General features: G+C 37.0%; 1 protein-coding gene across 1 annotated transcript in view; it reads left to right on the top strand.

The window, feature by feature from the left end:
- The first annotated feature begins 360 nt into the window (after positions 1–360).
- Positions 361–13,054, top strand: part of LOC115228010 (zinc finger ZZ-type and EF-hand domain-containing protein 1) — a 155,888-nt gene continuing 143,194 nt past the window's right edge. Inside the window, exon 1 of the mRNA XM_029798686.2 lies at positions 361–844. Within this exon, the coding sequence (XP_029654546.1) occupies positions 785–844 (60 nt within the window). The 5' untranslated portion in view covers positions 361–784. The remainder of the gene's footprint in view (positions 845–13,054) is intronic.

Below are 13,054 nucleotides of genomic sequence, written 5' to 3'. Positions count from 1 at the left end.
AGAGAGGAAGAGGCCGACCAAGAACCCGCTGGCTTGACACCATCAAGAGTGATACCGGAATGGACATAACCAATCTGAAAGAAGCGGCCCGGGATAGAACTGACTGGAGGACACTGATCCATGGAGTAACCGAGAGTCGACTTCGACTGAGCGGATAGAGAGAGTGCATGTTTTGTTGTAAAACAATAGAACGTAGTTTGAGGAAAAATTTATCTGTCGAATGGACAACTTGAAAGAAACCCAGGCTCACCATTTAAATTTGCTAAGGTCTTTCTAAAGGGACGTAATTCTAAAAATCAACTTCGGAACTTAATTGCACTTATCTCCCTTTTTGCTTCTTTCTAAAGTTTGCCACTTCCGTTCGTCGGAATCAAATCTCATTTAGTCGCCTTACTTTAAGACGACGACATATATTCGTCATTTGGGGGTGTTTATACACAATATTTATACATAGCACTCTCTTTTTTCTTTGGTGGCTGACTTGTTCGCATTACAGTCCGAACCAAACTGCTACTTTCATAATAATTAAGGTCGGGAATACATTTATATACTGTACACATATATATATTTACTATATATCAGTCAATCTATCTATCTTTATATTTACACACATACATATATATATAAATATATATAAATATATACATATACACTCACACAGTAAATTTTAACGACGACTCTTGTTTTGATTTTTATTTCACAAACATCTCTTAACCCAACAACACAGGAATATTTTGATATTTATAATAATTACATATAATTATTACTTGAAGCCAGAGAAGCGATGGGGAATACTTCTAGTAGCACAGAAACAGACGAAGATCTTTCAGAAGACACATGTATGGTACGTTATTTATATATTTGATATAATTTTTTTTAAATGTCCAGTTTACGCACACATACATTGTATGTATGCATGCATGCATGTGTGTGTATATCCGAGGCGATCAGCTAAGTACCAGTAGTATACTAAGGTAACGTGAAGGGGGGGGGGCGAGTTAATTGATTTAACCCTTCTTTTTTCCTCTCTTATAACCGTGTGCCAATACTGGAAATCAATATATAATATACACACACATGCGTACTTAAGCACACACACACACAATATGTCACACGCATACACTCACACATCTATCTATCTATCTATCTATCTATCTACCCATCCATCCGTCCATCCACCCACGTCAGTATACATGCATGTATATGTATACATACGTATATGTATATTTACACATACGTATTATACACACATACAGAGGTTAGTTGAGATGGTTACCGCCTCTCACATCCATTGTCTTCTAGTCTAGCAGAAAAAAAAAATCTGGACAAGAATAACATGTTACGCAATTAACGGAATATATGTGGGGAATTAATAAATGCTATTACTGGGAGTGTAGCAGAAGCGAATTCAACGACGTAGTCTTCGGCGATACGATAGTGTTAATAATGATTTCATTCTAACACAGATACGAAGCCACATATTTTTATCGTGAGAGATGGTTGTTAGTCGATAATATCGACTCTGGTGCTTGATCGGAATTTAGTCTATCGATTTCGGAAGCATCGAAGGCGAAGTCGACTCCGTGCTGGTTTGAACTCGGAAAGTAAAGATTCCACAAGCCTGTCGAGTTGACGTTGTGTGTGTGTGTGTATGTGTCTATGCGCATATTGTATTTTGTTTAGTATATGTTGTATTTATGTATCAACACACGCGCGCGCATATATATATATATATATACACACACATGCATATACCTACCTACCTACTTTAACTTATGTCGTTTCAAGTTACATCTTTTTCGATTTCACGTTGTTATTTAAAGAAATTGATGGGAAAATAAACCTCAAATTCAATCGATTTATCCGACTTTACGTCATTCTTAGCGATTTATATATATATATATATATATATATATAAGCATAAGAAATTTAAAAAAAAAACACTCTAAGACCAATATTGAAGTGGAAAATCAAGTGAATTACCTGTCAAAATATAGACAGAGCATTTATGAAAACAGGTGTAATAAAGTTTTAAAAATGACTTTTCGTGTAACGTCGATTTTCTGGTTACGCCACATGTCTGAACTAATTGCCGACGTAAGTTGAGGTACGTCCCACTTCTCTGTACCTTTTTACTTTCAATTATTAAACTGCAGCCATGCCGGGGTCCGCCTCGGGGGGATTTTAGCCGAACTGATCGACCCCCAGTAAACTTTGTAGTTATTGCATCGCTCTCTTTTTGTCAAACGGCTAAGTTACGGAGACAAACACACCAACACCGGTTGTCAAATGATAGTGGGAGACAAACATGCACACGTGTACGAGAGGGTGCTGAGAAGTTCCCGGCTTTGGGTAAATTGAAAATACAGGTGAATCTGTTAATTATGATTTTATGCAACATATTCCCTTCCCAGATGCTCACTCTTATTGTAGTAGTCCTTCAGTTTTTTTCTAAGACCTGTAAAAGAACTCGGAAAATTGGGCCTCCGACCTGACCTTTCGCGACACCCTTGAAGTCAGGAACTTTTTCTGCATCCCCTACATGTATTGTGTGGTTTTGGTAGAACCAATTGGATAAATAGAACTTGATATATGCCGTGAGTTTCGTGATAATTGCCATGAACGAAACTCTCGGTCCTTGAGTCATTTTGTAAATTCTACCGATTAACGATTATAATAAATATTGTTATTTCTTACTCTGTAAGAATCGTAAGCACGTCTTCATGTTCTGAGTTCAAATTCCGCCGAGGTCGACTTTTCCTTTCGCCCTTCTGGAGTCGATAAAATAAGTAGCAGTTGAGTACTGGGGGTCGTTGTAATCAACTTACCACCTCTCCCGAAATTGCTGGATTTGTGCGAATTTGTGCCCTGAAAGGATTAAAGGTAAAGTCGACTACGGCAGAATTTGAACTCGGAACGTAAAACCGGAAGACGTGTATAATTATAATATTTATTTACTACAACTCAAAATTAATCAATACTTTTGCATGTGTCTATGCTGCACAAATCTAAACAGATGTCTGCGTATATTTAATTTCGTTTATTATATGTGTGCACTCGTGTTTATATAAGTATCCGTCTTCTTTTATTCATTTGTACGAACGATGATGATGATTATATATGTGTATGTATATATATATATATATATATATATATATATAATATATATATATATATATATATATATATATATATATATATATATATATATATATATATATATACATACATACATTACACGCACGTATATGCATACATATATATATATATATATATATATATATATATATATATATATATATATAATATATATATATATATACAGAGTCAGCACCCAAAAAAGTGTATACACACTTCAGGAAAGGAAAAAATCTGAGCAAACATTCGATATATGTACCCCTATAGATATATATATATATACTTCTTTTGATGTTTTACCAAATTGTGATGATACTGAATAAATTACCGAATCAAAATATTTATACAGATTTTTTCTTTTCTGAAGTGTGTATACATTTTGTTTGGGGCGGACTGTATGTATGTATGTATATATATATATAGATAATATTTATTAAATATACCTTTAGTATTGCCATGACCTAGCAGTACATACTGGACGAAACATTTTGACAGCTTAAAGTTGTTTATTTTTTAAAACTATTAGTGAATAAACGAAAGTTATTGTAACTAGGTATGTGTGTGTGTTCTCGTAAATAACTGCCATGATTCTTCCGTATTGTCACATGTCCCTGAGGGTTTCTGAAGTCCAAGGACACAGCGCGATTTTATTTATTCATTAAAAGATTAGTAAATAAACTATTTCTACTCAGTAAGGTAGCAAGCTGACAGAATCGGAATCGTAAGCACGTCTTCATGTTCTGAGTTCAAATTCCGCCGAGGTCGACTTTCCCTTTCGTCCTTCCGGAGTCGATAAGATACCAGTTGAGTACTGGGGAGTCGTTGTTACCAACTAACCACCTCTCCCAAAATTACTGGACTTGTGCCAAAAAATTGAAAACATTAACCTCCCCCCAATTCTGCATTTTGAATAGTGAAAATTTAAGGAACTCTTACTCTTTTACTTGTTTCAGTCATGTGGCTGTGGCCATGCTGGAGCACCGCCTTTAGTCGAGCAAATCGCCCCCAGGACTTATTCTTTGTAAGCCTAGTACTTATTCTGTCGGATCTCTTTTGCCGAACCACTAAGTTACGGGGATGTAAACACGCCAGCATCGGTTGTCAAGCGGTGCTGGGAGGACAAACACAGACATAAAAATCTATACACACATACATGTATATATATATATATATACACACACATATATACGACAGGCTTCTCTCAGTTTCTGTCTACCAAATCCACTCACAAGGCTTTAGTCGGCCTGAAGCTATAGTAGAAGACACTTGCCCAAGGTGCCATGCAGTGGGACTGAACCCAGAACCATGTGGTTTGTAAGCAAGCTACTTACCACACAGCCACTCCTATGCCTGTAAACTTGTTTTAATGCTATCAACTTTGTATTGGTTAAATATTACCTATATATCATTTTATGAATTATTTGCACCCCTACCGGAAAAAAACCCAAAAAACCCAGTTATTAGAATTTTTATGTATATAGTTTGTATTAATGTTTTTTAATAAAAAAAAAGCCTATATTCAGAAAAGCACTTTCAGTATTAAATAAATGTAAATTCTTAATGACTATTATGATATGCAATAAAAAAAACTATGCACGAATCTCAATCGAAATACATGAACAGTGAACATCATAAAATAAGCATTACTAGTATTTATCATTTAATTAAATGACCATTGTCTTTTCCCGTCAAAGTGAGGTAAACTTGGTCTTGATTTCTTTACATTTAATATGAATTTGCGCCTATTTCCGTAGCCTATTCTGACTTCAGAAGCTTTTGTTACTAAACTGATAGCTTGCTCGACTCCAGGCCTTATGACAAAGAAAGAGGTATTGCTGTTAATGCTTCTGAATGAGCTGTAAGAAGATCAACGTTTGTAAAGTTCTGTAAAACTGGAGGGGATGTTATCACTTTATTTTCCCTGGAAGAGGTAGACCCAGGAAAACCTGGGACGAAGTGGTGAAGCACGACCTTCGAACTTTAGGTCACACCGAGGAAATGACTAGACACCGAGACCTTTGGAAGTATGTTGTGCGTGGGAAGACCCGGCAGGACAAGTGAGACCATAACCTGTGGCCTCTACCTGGTATGTAGCCAGTCCACTTATGCATACCTTTCCTTCTTGGGACACAAAACTCTACTTGTGAAGACCTGTTCAGGCAAGTGAAAATCGAAATCGATCAACATCAATGGAAATTGTAGCTGTGATACCAGTGCCGGTGGCACAAGAGAACCATCTGAACGTGGCCGTTGCCAGCGCCGCCCTAACTGGCCTCCGTGCCGGTGGCACGTAAAAAGCACCATCTGATCGTGGCTGTTGCCAGCCTCATCTGGCCTCTGTGCCGGTGGCATGTTAAAAGCACCATCCGATCGTGGCTGTTTGCCAGCCTTATCTGGCACCTGTGCTGGTGGGACGTAAAAAGCACCCACTACACTCACGGAGTGGTTGGCATTAGGAAGGGCATCCAGCTGTAGAAACACTGCCAGATCAGACTGGGCCTGGTGCAGCCTTCTGGCTTCCCAGACCCCAGTTGAACCGTCCAACCCATGCTAGCATGGAAAGCAGACATTAAACGATGATGATGATGTTAATCAAATCAACAAAATCCTGTGCTTCAAAATCAATTTTGCTTGGGAGTTTGAAATTTCTTAATTCTTCACCGGGCATTCAGCGAAAAGTTCCTGCTTTAATAATTCACTGAATTTCTACTTCCCTAATTTGTCTTCTTCCATCATTCAGCATAGTCATTAAAATATTTTCCTGTTGGGCAAAATACAAATTAGTTTTGAACAATTTCTCCATAACTTCTTTATGATTTTGGTTTATATTTTGCATTAGATGTGCCATATACCAAAAATTACTTGCTCCTTTGTGTAACTTTGGGTGAGATTTAATCCAGAACTAGCTTGGATCATCAACTGGCATTATGCTATAGTAGAAGACACTTGCCCAAGGTACCACGCAGTGGGACTGAACCTGGAACCATGTGGTTGGTAAGCAAGGCACTTACCATACAGCCACTCCTGCACCTATATTGCCTATTAAGCTTTTTGATGTTTGTGATCCGGTTGTTTTTCCATCTATGGATTCAAATATGTGTCAAAACAGAAGCACATTTGTATGTAGCCGGCATATCAGCCACTGAAGTGGTTTATTTAAGTATAATTCAATTATTTTAATTGTCCTTCCTAAATGACCACTGTTTACTTGAGTGCCATCACATAATACAGCCTTTAATCTTTCTTGACTGTCAGAATCAATTAAAAAAGTAATAATTTCTTTTGCAATTCAACGAGCTGTTCCATTATTTGGGGGAAACGTGATCTAAATACTACCACCGGATTCTTTCACAATCACATAATACTCTTCACTTTCCATCCCTTTTGCTGTTTTAATTTCATCCTTTCTGCCATCAAAACTGATGCAGTTGAGCTTTGTATTTTCTGTTTTTTTTTTATAATATTGTTTTTCTCAATTCTTTTACTTTCAACTTTCTTCTTATCTAGCAATATTTGTATCATTTAAAATTCCCATATCTCTCGAAGCTGCATTAACAATGGTAACAGCAGCTCTGCAATTTATCCGATATCTGTCTGCTGTGATACTGAAAGTAGAGCAACTACTATTGCACTATTGTATTGCAGGCAAAATAGTACTCAAACACTGAAAGTAGAGCAAACTACTATTCCACTGTTGTATTGAAGCCCATACTGTTACTCAGAGTTTCACACAACCACTCATCAGACAGTTGTGTAAACAGATTAGTAAGAAAATTTATATATATATCTATCATCATCATCATCATCATTTAGCGTCCGCTTTCCATGCTAGCATGGGTTGGACGGTTCAACTGGGGTCTGGGAAGCCAGAAGGCTGCACCAGGCCCAGTCTGATCTGGCAGTGTTTCTACGGCTGGATGCCCTTCCTAACGCCAACCACTCCGTGAGTGTAGTGGGTGCTTTTTACGTGCCACTGGCACAGGTGCCGGACGAGGCTGGCAAACGGCTACGATTGGATGGTGCTTTTTACGTGCCACTGGCACGGATCATAAGTAAATTTGTTTTGTTGGTTTGCTCTCAGTTCATTGTCAGAAACAAAGTTGATGTTATTGTCACACGAGTCACAACTATCTTCACTAATGTCACTTGGGCACTGATAACTAGTTGAAGCAACGTCCATGTCTAAACACATCTTTGCCTTCCTGTTTTCAAATCCTTGCACTCTTTCTGCGATTAAGTTTGTACCTGAAGTTATTTCTCTCTCTGCAGGTCATAACTAATTAAGTCTTTTTTGCTGTCCAACAAATGATTCCCATTCCATTATTGGTGTTTTATGTCACACCTACCGTCAGTTCTTTTTATTAGTTTGTCATAACATGTGCACATATCAAACATTTCATTAAACTCCTCTAATTTCTTATCAAAACTATCTCCTCTTTGCTTGATAGGTATTTTGTTTAAGTTATAAGCAAATTCAATCAATCACTCAACTTCTAGAGCTATTCCCTCAAACCCAATATAAGGAAAAAAAATTTGTCCCATATTGTTTGCACATCTGCAAACAATTTTCACTATTCAAAATGCAGAATTGGGGGGAGGTTAATGTTTTCAATTTTTTGGCACAAGTCCAGCAATTTCGGAAGAGGTGGTAAGTTGGTAACAACAACCTCAGTACTCAACTGGTACTTATTTTATCTACTCCAGAAGGACGAAAGGAAAAGTCGACCTCGTCGGAATTTGAACTCAGAACAATTATGACGTGCTTACGATTCTGTCAGCTTGCCACCTTACAGAGTAGAAATAACAATATTTATTATTATCGTTAATCGGTAGAATTTACAAAATGACTCAAGGACCGAGAGTTTTGTTCATGGCAATTATCACGACAATTAATACGACAGCATTTTTTCGCTGTGGATGAAGTTTTTGATATCTGTTCTTCATGTTTTCTTATGTATCAGCCTTTGATTGGGTGTCATTACTGCAGGAAATTCTTCAGGAAATCCAAAAGCTGAACTACAGCTTTTACTTCTAGTTGTCTTTATCTAATTTCATATACTTAAATTATTATAGTTTAAATTTATGTAGGTATTTTTGTAAAACTATTATACATTTTTGCTCTGAAATAATCTGAAAAGCAAAAGAAAATCATTTAACAAATGTATACAATTTCTAAAAAAAATCGTTCAACACATATTGAAAGGTAATTTTACCTACCAATTGTCTTATATCTCAATGTTTTTGCTATCGTTACTCATCAGATGTTTCAAACAAGGTTTACATATATGCATACATATGTATACAATTGATTTCTTTCAGTTTCTGTCTACAAAATCCACTTACAAGGCTATAGCAGAAGACACATGCCAAGTCACCACACTGTGGGACTGTGTGTTTTGGAATCAAGTTTGTTACCACACAGCCACACCTGCACCTATGTATATATGTGCGTGTGTGTGTATGTGTGTATATATGTATGCATGTATATATGTGTACATATTACATGTATATCTATATATATATATATATATATATACATCTTTACATATACATATATACATATACATCTATATCTATAGAAATACATCTATACATATACATGTATACATATATATGTCTATATATATATATATATATATATATACATGTATATATATACATTTATATATATACATTTGTGCAGATGTATACATACATACATACACATAATATATATACATAATATGTATGTATGTGAGATAATAGTTTCAGTATTAAAGTGAAAGTGTCTGACATTACAATAGAGAGATGTTTCACTTTTGACACGTAATACTGAAATAGTGGAGAAGACATGATATTGCTCTGGGCTCGCACTTGGCAAGAAGTTAAAAATTCTTTTTGGTCTATGACACTACATGGGCCCTAAGTAAGGCATATGTAAAATTTGAATGAAATTGGTTGTATAGTTCTCAAGTTTTATGGATTCACACACACAGACACACATTCTCATCTTTATATATATAGATATATATATGTATATATATGTATGTATATATATATATATATATATATATATGTATATATATATGTTTATATATATATACATACATATATATATGTTTATGTGTGTGTAAGTGTATATATATATATGTGTGTGTGTGTGTATATATATATGTTTATATATATATATATATATATATATATAAATTTTCTTTCTAATTTGTTTACACAACTCTGTCTGATGAATGGCTGTGTGAAACTCTGAGTAATAGTAAGAGCTTCAATACAACAGTGCAATACTAGTTTGCTCTACTTTCGGTGTTTGAGTACTATTTTGGCTGCAATAAAATAGTGCAACAGTAGTTGCTCTACTTTTAGTATTTGAGTACTATTTTTTCTACCTATGTGTTTGCTTGTGTGAATATATATATATAGTCAAATCAAATGAACACAATAAAATTAACAATAGCAAGCAAATGTACGTGCAAGTAATGTATTAGTTTGGTGCTCAGTAAAAAGAGAGAGAGTTTTCGACATTTTGAGCATTGCTCTTTATTGGAAAGGAAAAAGCTAAAAGTCCAAAGAAGGAAAAAAAAATCACCAACAGCATGAGTATAGTTACATTCTATTTACTTGTTTCAGTCATTTGACTGTGGCCATGCTGGAGCACCGCCTTTAGTCGAGTACATCGACCCCAAGACTTATTCTTTGTAAGACCAGTACTTATTCTATCGGTCTCTTTTGCCGAACCGCTAAGTGACGGGGATGTAAACACACCAGCATCGGTTGTCAAGCAATGCCATGGGGACAAACACAGACACACAAATACACACACACATACATATATATATATATATACATATATACGACAGGCTTCTTTCAGTTTCCGTCTACCAAATCCACTCACAAGGCATTGGTCGGCCCGGGGCTATAGCAGAAGACACTTGCCCAAGATGCCACGCAGTGGGACTGAACCCGGAACCATGTGGTTTGTTAGCAAGCTACTCACCACACAGCCACTCCTGTCCATTGGACACCATTATCTTTTATCTTTTACTTGTTTCAGTCATTTGACTGTTGTCATGCTGGAGCACTGCTTTGAATGGTTTGAACCAGACAAATTCAGTACTCATTTATTTCAAAGTCAGCTACTTTTTCTATCAGTCTCTTTTTAATGAAACACTGTTTTAAGGGGATATCAACAAACTAACACCAGTTGTCAAACAGTGGTGGGGTACACATACACACACGTACAAACAAGTGATAGGCATCTTTCAGTTTCCGTCAACCAAATTCATTCACAAGCTATAATAGAAGACACTTGCTCAAGGTACCCCACTGTGAGACTGAACCCAAAACAATGTCGCTGGGAGGCAAATCTTTTACCACACACCCATCTCAGCACCTGTCATCATCATCATCATCATTTAGCGTCCGCTTTCCATGCTAGCATGGGTTGGACAGTTCATATATATATATGGATCTTTACCTTTTGACCAACAGATTTAAAAAATAATTTTTTGTAACTAAACACTTTCAAACTTCGGACACTGGTAGAATGTGTCATATAAAACATCTTTTACTTTTAGCGTCTTTGAGAAAAGCTTATATTTAGGAAATTATTCCACATTAAAGTTGTAGTATTTTGGTAATTTCAACCAATCAATGACGTGTATTCAGCTGAATAAAATTACTGCTGTTGTTTGTCAACAAGAACTCCCAGCGGTGTATATTTTGTTTGTCACTGTGATTTATGACAACACTAACAACTAAAACCTTAACCCTTACCCTAACACCCTAACCATAAAATCTTAAAGCTAAAAACCAGTACAAACACATGAATGATGTCATAAATAAGTGACAAACGAAAAATACATCGCCGATACTTGTTGTTGACAAACAACAGCAGTAATTTTATTCAGCTGAATACACGTCATTGATTGGTTGAAATTACCGAAATGTGACCACACACGCACACACACACACATATATATATATATATACAAGTACACACACGTGTACAGGTATGTGTATATACACACACACATACTCACTAACATGTACAGATACACAGAGGCATGCATGCACACAAAAGCAGAAGTACACACAACACACATGTACAAACATACATGTACATAAACATGCAAACAAACGCACTGTCACGCGCACACATAGAGATAGGAATACATACACATGCTGAAGAACACACATATACATACACACAAACACAAGAAAGCACACACATCCACACACAGACTAGGCTTACAAAGAATAAGTCCTAGGGTCGAATTGCTCGACTAAAGGTGGTGCTCCAGCATGGCCACAGTCAAATGACTGAAACAACTAAAAGAGTAATATGCACACAAATAATCACACACACACGTGCACACACACACATACACATACATTCTACATACAAAGACAGACCAACATAGCCCTCTTAATGAACTAAGATAGATGTCACTGTAAAGATTACAAATGACAATGAAAGAACTTTGACCAATAAAACAAGACAAACGACTGTTTAACTAACAAGTTCAGCTAACGAGCGATTTGTTAGTTGGATAGATATTTAACTAATTGACCAATAATTGTTGTGACCCCCTTTGGTCATGAATAACCATGGGATTGCACCTAGAAAGTTACCCTCCGAGGCACAGGTCTGGACAAGGTTGTTTATGGAAAACCAGCAGTCGCCCATGCATACCAGCCTCCCTTCTCCATGCCACCGATGTTATCCAAGGGAAAGGCAAAGGGGCCGATACAGCTTGAGACCTGTGATGTCGTAGCTCATTTATTAATGTCGGTGACACATAAAAAGCACCAACCGATCGTGGCCGTTTGCCATTCACCTCTGGCCCCTGTGCTGGTGGCATGTAAAAAGCACCCACTACACTCACTGAGTGGTTGGCGTTAGGAAGGGCATCCAGCTGTAGAAACACTGCCAGATCAGACTGCTGTCTGGCACAGACTCCTGGCGTCCCGGACCCTGGTCGAATCATCCAATCCATGCTAGCATGGAAAACGGACGTTAAACGGCTATGATGATGATGATAATAAAGTGGCTGAGCGCTCCACAGATATGTGTACCCTTAACGTAGTACTTGGGGAGATTCAGTGTGACACAGAGTGTGTCAAGGCTGGCCCTTTGAAATACAGGTACAACAGAAACAGGAAGAAAGAGTGAGAGAAAGTTGTGGTGAAAGAGTACAGCAGGGTTTGCCACCATCCCTGCTGGAGCCTCGTGGAGCTTTAGGTGTTTTCGCTCAAGAAACACTCACAATGCCCGATCTGGGAATCGAAACCACGATCCTACAACCGCGAGTCCGCTGCCTTAACCATTGGGCCATTGGGAAGTAAGCTTCTTACCACTCAGCCACATACACACAATGGGCTTCTTTCAGTTTCCATCTACCAAATCCACTCAGAAAGCTTTGATCTGTCTGAGGCTATAGTAGAAAGCACTTGCTCAAGGTGCCACACAGTAGGACTGAACCCTGAGCCATGTGGTTGGGAAACCAGCTTCTTACCACTTAGCCACACTTGCACCTATGTTCATATTTACAGAGTAATTTAATCTTTAAGAATGAATATAATTTTACGTTTTCACTCCCAAATAACAATGTCAGGTCTGTTATGCTTGCACTTGCTAGACGTTTTAACAAATGTGCAGGTGTGTTCCTAGTTGTAAGCCATTGCTTTGAACTGATGCATGTGTTATTGATATTAGCATAATGACTCTTCCTAGACACAATAAAATTTGTTTCAATGCATGAATTCACATAAAGAATCTTGCAAACCCGATACAGGTATGCATATCAAAAGAATGTGTTGTTGTTATGAAGCCCAAGATAGACTTTGCAGTACTAGATTGAATTAAGTGTATACATCATCTTATCTTCATAGTTGGCTCAATTCTCTTTCTGTCTGTTTCTTT

The sequence above is a fragment of the Octopus sinensis genome, unplaced genomic scaffold (assembly GCF_006345805.1).
Source record: "Octopus sinensis unplaced genomic scaffold, ASM634580v1 Contig08889, whole genome shotgun sequence".
Classification (NCBI taxonomy): Eukaryota; Metazoa; Mollusca; class Cephalopoda; order Octopoda; family Octopodidae; genus Octopus; species Octopus sinensis.
This window is presented reverse-complemented; position numbering and strand designations above follow the sequence as displayed.